At 42.2% G+C, this 12394-nt stretch overlaps 1 protein-coding gene across 1 annotated transcript in view; it reads right to left on the bottom strand.

Annotated features, from left to right (window-relative positions):
* Elapor2 (endosome-lysosome associated apoptosis and autophagy regulator family member 2) overlaps positions 1-11589 on the bottom strand; it is a 149432-nt gene extending 137843 nt beyond the window's left edge. The window contains exon 1 of the mRNA XM_042684677.1: positions 11397-11589. Coding sequence (XP_042540611.1) covers positions 11397-11588 — 192 coding nt within the window. The 5' untranslated portion in view covers position 11589. The remainder of the gene's footprint in view (positions 1-11396) is intronic.
* Between the last annotated feature and the right edge of the window lie 805 nt (positions 11590-12394).

Below are 12394 nucleotides of genomic sequence, written 5' to 3'. Positions count from 1 at the left end.
GAACAAGAATTGTTAGTCACTGTACTTCCTTTAATATTTTTCTCTCTCAAACACATGAAAGACTTCATATATTATAGGAATTTAATGTACCAAACATTCTTTGATTAAAGTAAAATTTATTCCTACTTGGTAAGTGAAGGGAAACTATATCTATTTTTCTGAATTAAATAAATAAATGCTTTCTCTAGATATATAAATATATCAAAACAGGAAGGTAAATATCTAGGGAATATTTTCAGTGTATATATGTTATCCTCACTATAAATAAGAGCTCATATACAAAAGAAGCACAATAAAACACTTAAGCAAAAATTACACAAAAGATAAAATACAAAAAAACTATAGAACATGAAAATTATTGACTCATTAGTGATTAAAGGCAGGTAAGTTACATAAGTAAGGTAGTATTTTCCGCCACCAAATTAGTATAAATCTAGTGTCTAGTTCAGATTCTTCTGCTGTCGTCCCAGATAATGACTTTGAGACCTGAAATTCAGTTTTTGCCACATTGCTTATTATAAAAGTTTCATACCATAAAAAATTGAAAACAACCTAATTGTCCCAAATTAGTTTCATTTTTTCAATGAGTATTCACTGATTGATATGTCTCACACAAGGTGTTCTTCAAAGTGATACATGTGTATCACATATATGTGTGTGCATATATGTATATATGTATATACTTATGCAAAATGCATGTGTGTATATACATATATGTGTATATGAATATATATGTGTATATATACACATATATACACACAAACCTACAGTTTGGGGGGAGAGACATAAGTCAGATGAACAAAATAAATGATTACATTGCATTTTATTATAGATGTTGAAAGTGCCTGCAGAAAAACAAAAATGCAAAGAAAAAGCTGCCATATTAAATAGGTAGACAAAGAAAGCCTGACTAAAAAGATGATAGTCAAGTAGAAACCCGAGACAGGTGCCAGTGGCTCAGTCCTGTAATCCTAGCTAATTAGGAGGCAAAGAGCAAGAAATATATGGCAAAAATTAGGACTGAAGTTGTGTTTTGGTAGAGTGCCTGCCTAGTAAGCATAAGGCTCTGAATTCGAATCCCACCAACCACGAAAGAAAACAGAAACCTGAAGTACATGAGGGAGACAGCCAAGTAAATATCCAAAGAAAGAAGGTTCCAGGTTGAAGAAAAAGCCAGGGCAGAGACCTGGAGAAAGGAATTTACATAACACATTCTAGAAAGAACAGTAACACCATGGAGAGTGGACCACAAAGAAAAACAGAATCCTATTGTTTAAATCTTCTTTCCAACGTTCATTGGTTGGAAGCTTGATCCCCAGTGCGGTGGCCAATATAGTGGAATTTTTATTTGGGGCCTAACAGGAGGTATTTAGGTCATGAGGACTCCAGGCTATTATGGTGTAAAAGAATCTTAGGCCTGGTCTTGCTCTTGCTCCTTCTTCCTCACTCTCTCACTACTCATTTCACCAGGAATTCCCACAGCAAGAAGACCCTTACTGGATGTGGCCCTTGATCTTGAACTTCTAAGCTTCCATGACTGTGAACCAAACAAACTTCTGTTTATAATAAACTACCCAGTCTATGATATTCTCTCAGAGTAGCATAAAGCAACTTAGATAAAGTCAGAAGATGGGCAAGCACAGAGTTCATGGAGGCCAAATCACATGGGACTTTTGTCAATATTTGAACTGGGATGTTCGTTCCCCAAAGGCTTATGAGTTTAAAAAAAAAACACAAACAGACAAACACTTGGTCACCAGCTGGTGGCTCTACGAGGAAGAGGTGGGAAATTTAAAGGTGGATGTAGTTAGAAGTCGATCATTGCGGCACACCTTGTAGTGTAGATAGAAACCCTGGCCCCTTCTTCCTTTGCTCCTCTATCCTCCTTTAGTCTTTGTCTTCCTTTCTCCTTTTCTTTGTCCTCAACCCCCCCACCCCCCGCCATGCCTACCCCTAATTCCAGCTGCCATGCGTTGAGCAAACTCCATCACACACTCAACTCCTGCCACATGATATTCTTCCTTACCAAACGCCTAAAAAAAAAAAGCAAAAATGCCCTCTGACAATGCATGCATTGACATGAGCCAAAATTTTCTCATACTTTTGTCACAGTGGTGGAAAACTGGCTAGCATAGCTTGAGATGCCAGCATCACAGCTTTGTTTGTGAATAGAGCCTTATAAGGGTTTCAAGAAGAAAAGAGTAAGGGGTTTAACTTAGATTTTAATGTGATCTTAGTTCAACTGCACATAATCAAGATGGAAAAATTATGACAATAGCTCAAACATAATATGATGGTCCAGAATTCACAGGCATAGTGGTGAGAAGTTCTGACTATAGGTAATTTAAACTACAAGCAAGGATATTTATTGATAGACTAGATGTAAGATGTAGATGAAAACAAGTCAGTGGAGGCACAGGAAAGGAGAACTGCCACTCAATAAAACAGGGACCATCACAAGACAAAGGCTTGGAGCTCAGTTGGTCATGTCAATTTATGCCATGTCAGATATAAAGCCCCTTTCCAACTAAAGACATCAAGGTATATGATTCATCAGAATCAAAGGCATGGTCTATACAGGAGATGCTAAACTTGAAAGCTACCCGTGAAGGTATTACTGAAATCTAAGAAAATGATGGCATACTAAGAGTGTGTGAGAATGGACAAATAGATGGAAAGCTAAGGAATATGTCTTGGAGTATATCAGTGGAAAGAAGTTAGATTGATAAAGACAACCGACAAAGACTGAGAATTACAGCGGGTGAGAGAAAAAGTAGGAGTGTGATTTGCTTGAAACTAAGTTTCAGTAATGCTAGAACAATCAACACACACGATCCATAGTAATGGGGGGGGGGGAATCTCCTATTAAATACTTCAATAAACACACATGATCCATAGTAATGGGGGGGGAATCTCCTATAAACTACTTCAATAAGTAAACAATTTGCCTATCCACTTTCCAGTTCTGTCCATTCTATAATCCAACCCCTTAGAAATCAGTTTTCTACTTTACATGAGAATAATAATATCATTTTGCACATGAATTTAGAGTGTGATTTCAAACCACTGTAGCTTGATTTTCACAGCAACTCTAAATGTAGCTAAAGCAGGATTTACTATCTCTATTTTCAGACATGGAGAGATACAAAGAAGCTCATTTACTCAAGGTCATATAAACCAGTGGCAAGACTCAGATTTGAATCAGGATCTTAATTACCTTCAGGACTGCTTGTACTGTATCAAGAAGACATTTTGCAGTTTAAGCAAAATGTAAACAACACTCTCCCTCAAAAAGCAGCAAACTCTGGAAAACATTTCTCAGAAAAACTGACCATCCACACTTAATATGACCAGGATTTTCTACTCGATATCCATTCCAGGGAGATGTACTTAATAATTTCCATGTTTACTTCTCTTAGGCTGTGAGCTTCTTCTGCATCTGTTTTATCATCAGCATCTTGCACAGGTCCTAAAGTATAGAAGATAAATGAGAAATGTTTGCTGAGGTACTTCGTGGGCATGGGTGGAGCTCACAGTCCATTTGTTGTGATTAAGGAGTTGCAGAGATTCCCTACAGAAGCTGGAAGTCAGCTAGACAGTTTGAGGAATTTTTGCAATAGAATAAATCTCTGTGTTTCAGGGCACTAAACTATATTCCTTACTTTTATTTTGAGGGCAGCAGTTCTGACACACTTCAGAGCACACAGTAATGCTCTCAAGGGCTGTTTATAACACAAATGGGTAAATCTCAATCTAACAGTTTCTGATTTGCTAGGTTATATTCAGGACTCAAGTATTTGCATTTCTGATTTGGATGCTGGTAAGCGTCTCATAGACTTTCTTCCCCAGGCTGGTTTCAACCATGATCCTCAGATCTTAACCTCTTGAGTAGCTAATATTACAGGTGTGAGCTACGAGAGTCTAGCTTAAGAATGTCCATGTCTAACAACCTTCTGGGCAATGTTGACACTGTGGTCCTTTAAGAACTACTGACTTAGAGAAAGAGCCCATAACAGCCCACTTTGAATAATTAATTACATCTTCCATTCCACAGTTATAAACTGAGAATAACTTCAGTATATTCTGATCATTGGGTTTTTATTTCAGTCTTAAGTCTGATACAGCTGAAAGAAGGTATCAATTATGACTAAATGCAATGTAAATAATTTCTTTGAATAACTAGAAATTGAGAAGCTGTATACTTAGTATATTTTAAAGCACTGATTCGTACTTCCAATGAAGGTGGTCTATATATTTCTTTTTCATATACCCCTTAAAGTAAAAATACACTAAAGAACTGTTTTCTGAATGAGATGATGTGATTCTCTTCCTCCGTGACTTCATCTGTACTTGGATGTGTGACATGTGCTTGAGCATGTGTGTTCAAAGTCTCTCCAAAAGCATATGAACCTTTAAAGTGCTTTAGGAAATGATGGCCCTACTGAGCATATGAATTGGACCTGAGCATATACATGTGGACCTGTACCAGGACACACTGGCACGTGTGCCAGGATCCCAGCATGTCTTTGCCCCTCAGTTGAATGTCGTTGTACAGCATCCAACTTGCCCATGCACACAGGATGACCCTGTGCAAAACAAAACATACATATGAAAGAATATAGATGCTTGAAAGTAACAGAAGAAAAGAAGGTCTGACAAGAATTCCAAGAAAAGACCCGTGGTCTTATAGAATCCAAGATCTGCCAAGACAATTAATCTAGACGAGGAGGCTTCTTCTATCTGAGACACTCTACCCTAACCATCTATTACTTTCATCCAACTACCATTACTACTCATCCTTTGGATGAGTACTAGCTCTTCTTTGGGAAAATCCCCTTGCTGCTTGTCCCCAACTAAAGTGGCTGTACATTCTCATTGTTTGTAGTGATTTTCAATTACAGTACTTAGGACAATGTAAGTATATGATGTGTGAGCTTAGTTTGAATCTGCCCTACATAGAGCTAATAATTATTAGCCTTATGTGGGCAGAGGGCATACATTTTGCATCACTTTACTATCAGTATCTGGTACGTTAGTATATAATAAATATATATATACATCACATACTTATACATATACATATATACTTGTGAAATGTTACATATAAATACATTGTGTCTATGAATAAAGATAGCAAGAAGGAAACTCACTGAAAGCTTTTGAATAATAAGATAGTGAGAATGAGAAAAGTGAGAGTAAGAAAAGGAGTTAAGGTGATTATTGTATACATATGTGTGAAATATATGTTAAAATGCTTTTTGAGCAATTAGCATATATTTTAATGAAATGAATGACAGGTATGTAAAACAGGTCTTGTCTGGGGTGTGGGCACTAGTGGGAGGGGGATGGTAAACAAAGAGGGTGAAGAAAGGCAAGTATGGTCAAAATACTTTATGCACCTATGTGGAAATGGAGCAATGCAATGGGCATTGTGATTGCTTTGGAAAGATGGGAGGGATAAGAAAGAGTGAAGGAGGGGGCTGGGAAGGTGGCTCAGTGGTAGAGCGCTTGCTTTGCATGCCTGAGGCCCTGGGTTCGATTCCTCAGCACCACATAAGCAAAAAGTAAAAAGCTGGAAGTGGCGCTGTGGCTCAAGTGGTAGAGCGCTAGCCTTGAGCTGAAGAGCTGAGGGACAGCGCTCAGGCCCAGAGTTCAGGCCCCACGACCAGACCCAAAAAAAAAAAAAGAAAGAAAGAAAGAATGAAGGAGAAGATGAGTACATTATCTGTATATGGACATGTCAAAACAAACCCCCCTTGTACAACTAATTGAACCTTTTAAAATATGGGGAGGGGAGTAATAAAGAAAGAGAAGTATCTATGGCTTGTTCAAGGGAAAGTAAAAGGCAACCAAAATCTGGCTGGTATTTGCTGACAACAAAGAATAAGAATCCAAGCCCTAGTGAAGAATAGACTTGTGGTAGAGAAGCGTGCTTCTTTATACTATGCAGTGCTATTTCCATCCCTTGTGCTAAAATATGACACTTCACAGATCTGTCAACTCTTAGTTTTACATTGTAAATATTGATGGTGTGAATACTTGCTCACATTTGCCTAAAACATGAAAAATGGTTTGAAGCATGAGAACTGGAAATGGAAAATTCACCTCCACAGGCATAAGAGGCAAGATTAATTATGCCAACTGCTTGAAAACAGAGGCAGAGACCTAACTCCTTCAGTGACAGTGTGACTTTAGAATCTCTGACACCTTCCCCCACAGTCCATGACCTTCAAAGACATCTTGAACGAAGGATATTTCTCAAGTGTTGCCTTCATAGTCTAACACAGAAAACATGGCCATTTACAAGTCTATTAATATATGAGGACTTGGAAGCCCTGATCCCTTACCAAATCTAGGAAGGCCAATTCTCCCCTATGCCATGCACCAAATCAGTATCACATCAGCCCTGCTAATCCACAGGAATCACTTTAACAAAGGTCACCAGTGACAGAGTTGCCAAATTCAACTTCTCTATTCAGTCTTCATCTGATTAGGATCTTTTTTGGCAATTGACACACACACATCCCAGCCCTTTCTGCAATGTGTTATCTCCCTTTTGTCAAAATTTTTTACTGTCACACTTTCCCTACAACTACTCATTGCTATGTGCCTCCTGTGTGAATAGCTCAATCTCTGTTCCTTTGAATATTGGTAAAAACCCAGGTGCTAACTTTCAGTTTTGTTCTCATTTCCTGGATAACCTTATCCAACCCAATCATTTCAATCATGACTTTCACTCAAGTGACTTTCAGACCTCCACACTGGCCCAGACTATGATCCTGAGATGCATAGACTGACACTCAACTTCCAACTGGCTGAAAAACTCTCAAGTCAGCCTCCCTAGTGGAGCTCAAGAGGCAGAGTTCTAGCTTTGAGCACAAAAGCTCCAGGACAGCGGCCAGATCTAGAGTTCAAGCCCCCCCACTAGCACAAAACAAAACCAATAAAACAGCCTCCCAAATGGAAGTACCTTATCTTTCTCATATTCTTTTTCTGTGGGTCATAATCATATTCTTCTAATACAGCCAGAGCCTCTCATTCCTTCATCCACTCTCCTTGTCCTCTTACTGTCCATTCTTCTTTTTTTTTCCATCTTCATTGCCACTCCTTAATGAACATTCTGCCATCCTTCCATTATGTGGTAGGATCACCTCTTTAATAGTCTTACTTCTTTTGATTCTCCACATTCTCTGCCCCTCTACTGTGGCCTTCATATTGTTGCCAAATGTCTAAAGCATATTTTATGACTCCTGTTTTATGTGGGAACTTTTTGGCAGAGGCAGCGCTGAGGTTGGAATTTAGAGCCAAGTACTTGCTAGGCCAGTGTTCTGCTGCTAAGCCACATGCCCAGCACTTTTATGCACTGGCTATTTTGAGATAAGATGTCACTTCCTGCCTAGGTACCTAGGTACATGCCTGGACAGAGACCTGACTATTTTATACTTTTCACAACAGCTGGGATGACAAGTTCACACGACCACAACCAGCTTTTATTCTGCCTGATCTAGCCTGGAACCACAATACTCTCATAATCAGAATTGTTTATGTATCTGTCTCCACCATACCCACTTACATTTTTTTTTCAATTTATAATTTCAAATAATGACATTTTTTGCCTGCAACTCAGCATAAGCTAGATAATTTGTGGAATAAAACCGGTTAGCAAGAGTCATCCTTCAATAAAGACTCAGAGACTAGTAGAATTACATTATGTAAGATTTTAGAGCAGTGAACTAAGAATCAGCTATCTCATGATATAATTTGTCCAATTTAAATAATGCATACATAATTCACTTAGTTCTGTTCTTTTTCCTCTCATGCACTCTTTTAATACCTTATTCCAACTCTGAATCATCTGTTGGCCTTTTTTTCCTTTTGGCAGACCTATTAAGTATGACTTAAAAACCCCATTGCAACTGTTGGGTAAGTCTATGAACCTTCTATCCTATGAAAGGTCTTCTTGTAGACCCTTCCTGAAATACTGCCATCTAGCTTTAGTAATCTGTCAATTCTATCTTCTTACATCATGTCCTCTTTTCCATTTTCATTGTTTCTCCTTAATAGAAGTCCTGCTCCCACTGCATTACATATTTGTATCAATCACCAGGTAGGTCTCACCTCTTTTGATTTCCCACCCATCTAACGTACTCCATATTGTTGTCATATGCCAACAGCACAACAATAAACAACTCATATTTATGTATGTTTTTCCTTTGATCTATCTCTTTTCAAACTCATAATAAAAGTAGATAGGTCAAGTTTTTACTTACCATTTTAAAAGTGAAAAAGTAATGCCAAGAAACCCAGAAAATACCCTTCTTTAATTCCTCTATACAAAAAGCCAGATAATTCTGTATTTTCTGATGCCTAGTTCTCCTTTTTGTTTTTGTTTTTTAATACATTTTATCAAAGTCGCATGGTATTCCTGCTCTTCCTCTGCTGGCACATTGACTTTGCTTTTCTCTTCCAAACTACTGCTTCCTGTTTGTGCTTGTACTTCCACCCTGCTCTTGGGATCATCAGCTGAACATTCCAAAGCAATCATTTCTCTCCCTTTCCCAACTCCATAATCTAAAGACTTGGACAACAGAAGCTGTGTTCTATGAATTTCACCCCAGAGTCCAATTCTCTCTTTTACCCAAATCCAGTTATCTTTCTTTTTTTCTCCAAATCCAGTTATCTTTCAGGTAGGCCTTTTTTTTTTTTTTTTTTTTTTTTTCTGACCTGAAGCCATCATCACTCGATTATAACCCAGGCAAGTTTTCTGTTTCTTTTCCTTTTCCTTTCATTGTTCTCCTCTACAAGCTGGCAAGGAAAATGAGAGTCTTTTTAACTTAACTATAACAAGTTTTCAAGGGAGAGACAAACTACTAGGGATCATAAGGTTTAGAATCCCTTGTTGGTTGTTCCATACCCTGCACACATTTTCTCATATTAAGAATGGCTTTCATTTCCTGCCTCTAACTTTCATTTCCTGCTCTCACCCCCTTCCCACACCCTCCCAGGTGCTGTCCTTTGTGCCAATATTCACCTCCTTTAATGGTAAGAAGCATTGGAAAGGGATAAATAGGCAGAAGTGCACAGAGAGTTGTTACTTTAAACTGTGTTCATAGGTGTTTGGCAAGACACCTCCTTGTCCCCAGGACAAGCAAATCTTTACCCTCAAAGCCTAGAAAGTCATTTGACCTTTGTCATCTTCTTACAAAAGGAGAGAAAAGGGGCAAAGGAGGAGAGAGAGGAGAGAGAGGAGAGGGAGGGGGAAGAGAGGGGAAGAAAAGGGAGAAGAGGGAGGAAAGAGAGAGGGAGAAAGAGGAGGAGAGGGAGGATAGAGGGAGAGGGAGAAGGGAAGAGAGAGGGAGGGAGAGAGAGAGAGGAGAGAGAGAGAGAGAAGAAAAGCAACAAGAAAGCTTATAAATTTGATCATCTGTTTAGACCAGGGTACCAACAAACAGATTCTGCCCCTCCCCAGACCATTAGGCCTCTAGGCCTCTCCTATTTCCAAAGGAACTTCTAATGGTCTCAGGAATGTCTGTCAATCATCAGAAAGAATACAAGCACATTTGAGCATTACCACTTCTAGCTAAAAGCAAGCTCTAGCATCTTCCTGTGTATTTTATTTATCCATCTTTTCAGAGGGAAAATTCAAACTTGAGACCTCAAAGAATGAAATTGAATGTGGTGCCTAAAACTAATGCAATAAAGGGACACGATTGGCTCCATACAGTCTTCCTGAACCTTCTGATTGTTGTCTCCCTGCTTCTATTCTGTCGGGGTATATATGTGGAAAATGTATGTTCATTCAAAGGAGTAAGAAGTCTGGTGGAAGTGACCAAGCACCTCCCCTACTAACAGTGATCTTTACCCATTTCAAGAAGACTCATTATTAAGAATTACTGTTACCAGAAGCTTTAGACTTTAGAAAAAAAAATGTATTCTACATATTGGCACTGAGCGGCTGGAGGATAAACTTTATCCTGTAACAGTGTTTTTTGATGTCCAAGAAGCAGCTTTCTGGAGAAGCCTGAAATACATTACTCCCAGGTGGGAGATAAAGATGTAAAATACATATTGAACTAATTATAACTAAAAAGTTATGAAATTAAACACAGCTGTTTGCCAAGGCTTTGCCCTGATTTACCCATTGACAAGGCTTCTGGGCATTTATACACAAACCTTTGATCTGATTCTCTTTCATTTCAGGCTGTCTGGGGACTTGTGGTGTAAGAATGGAAGATGAACATCCATGGATGATGGGTGATATCTAGAACATAGATACTCTCTGGGTAAAATTCTGAAGTTTTCCCAATATGTACAAAAGAACAAGATCTAGCCTTTCTTCTCATGGACTCTCTGGTTAACCTATTTTGGCTACATAAATTTAAAAGACCCACCAGCCTAATTCCTATCAAAACATAGTACCCTTTCACATCCTCTCCAGAATAAACAAAGTAGGTCAGAAATGTTGCTTCCTTCCTCCCCTCATTGATTTTCATTAAGCAGATGCACTTTCTGGAACACTAAAGAGAAAAGATAAACACCCAATACAAGGACCAAGAACACCCTCCCTGTAAATTTTTAGCACCTTGTCTCCTAAAAGCAGGAGAAGTAAAAAAATCTCATTACCTATAATACATCTTTCTTGGCTATAAATCAACAATCATCTTAAAATATAAAATATGGAGCTGCACGGCTTCAACCAGGTTACCAAATATCTCCCTAAAGGAGGATATTCTCTGTCTTTTCTAATTTGCTACCTCACCAACCAGCCTCTTCCCTAAATACAGTCTCCCCCCACCCCCAACTTTATATCCCTATTTTGCCAGAAGAATGTCAAATGACACCAGACACTGGCTGAGCAAATCCCCAGGGCCTTATCAGGAAACCCAGACAGGAGAGCCAGGGTGAAGGCGCTGGCAGACCCAGAGGCGTGGAGAAAGGGGGCGGGGAGTGGGGAGTAGCGGGAAACCCTCTCGCGTGGGTATCCGTGCCTCTGAAAACGCTGAGACAGTTCTCCAAAGCCCACTGGTGGGGCTTCCCCGGTCTCCTCCCCTTCCTGAAAGCTCGCTCGCTCGCTCCCGTCCCCAGGTCCTGAACCCCCAGCTCGCTCCAAAGACGGCGCCGCGAAGTCCTTCAGGGCACCCCTCCTCCCCCTCCCCAACACAGAAGTGCGGACAGAAAAGCATCACCAGGAAGACAGCAAAGCCACACACCCTCTCCCGGCCGGCTACCAGGGGCGGGCAACTTCATCCTTTGACACGATCCCAGCAAAGCCAAGGGTGATGGCAGACAGACAGGAGCAGGCGCCCCACTCTCCCCGGCCGCCCTCGCCCCCGCCCCACCCCGCCCCACCCCACCCCCAGCAGCAAACTCCAGGTAAGAGACCAGGTGCCGCTCACCTCCTGGCAAGGAGGCAGCGGGCGGCTGGCGGCGGAGGGCAAATCCCCAGCCCAGGCCGCCTGGCAGCCGGCGAGCGCCCAGCAGCAGATCCAGGCGGGGCTCCAGGGCAGCGAGCGCCCGCGGAGCGAGGGACCCCCGGCCGGCCGGCCCCGGCCCCTGCTCCGCGCCGGCTGCAGGGCGAGCGGCGGCATCTCCGTCCCGCCGCGGTGGGCTGGCAGCGGAGCCGCCCGGCTGGATGGAGCCTCTCTCCGGGTGGGGCGGCCGCGACGGCTCCCGGGCCGCGAGGAGGGTGCGCTGGGCTGGTCGCGCGCCCCTGCCCGCTGCCGGCTCCGCGGCGCTGCGCTCGCTCGCTCGCTCGCTAGCTCTCTCGGGGCCGGGCCGAGGCTGCCGGCGCCCGTCTCCCGTCACGCCGGAGGGAGGGAGTGGGGAAGAGAGGGTGCGCGGGACGCGGGCGCGGCGCGGGGGCGGGACGGGGGGCGGGGACGCGGGAGTCGTGGAGCAGGTGGCGCGGACCCGGGCTGAGGCCCAGCCCTGCGGGTCTGGAGGGGCTGCCGGGCCACACCGGGGCGGGAGTCGCGTGATACCATAAAGCGCAGCCAGGAACCCCGAAATGTCTGTGTCTAGATCCTCCTGGCTCAGCCGGAGGGGCGCTTACAGCCTGGAAGCCAGCGTAAACACGGGTCATCTGGGCTCCAGCTTCTGACTGCTGGGCTTTAAATGCCTGCTGCCATAAACACCCACCCAGATGTGCCCCAGGAACTACCCCAGGGGGATCCTGTGGCTGGCGGGCCTCGGGAAATGGCGGGGAGGAAAAGAGGACTGAGAAAGAGAGAGACAGACAGACACACAGAGAGAGGATGTAACTGGGTTTTCTCGCCTGTTAAGTAAAAGATAATTAAAAAAAAAAAGTCCAGTAGGGTCGCTGTGAGCATTGACAAGGTACAGATAACGCCCTTGAGTCCCTGGCACGTGGTAGGTGTCAAATGTGTTGCTGTGG

This window comes from Dipodomys spectabilis, unplaced genomic scaffold (genome assembly GCF_019054845.1).
Source record: "Dipodomys spectabilis isolate Male_0828 unplaced genomic scaffold, ASM1905484v1 ptg000089l, whole genome shotgun sequence".
NCBI lineage: Eukaryota > Metazoa > Chordata > Mammalia > Rodentia > Heteromyidae > Dipodomys > Dipodomys spectabilis.
This window is presented reverse-complemented; position numbering and strand designations above follow the sequence as displayed.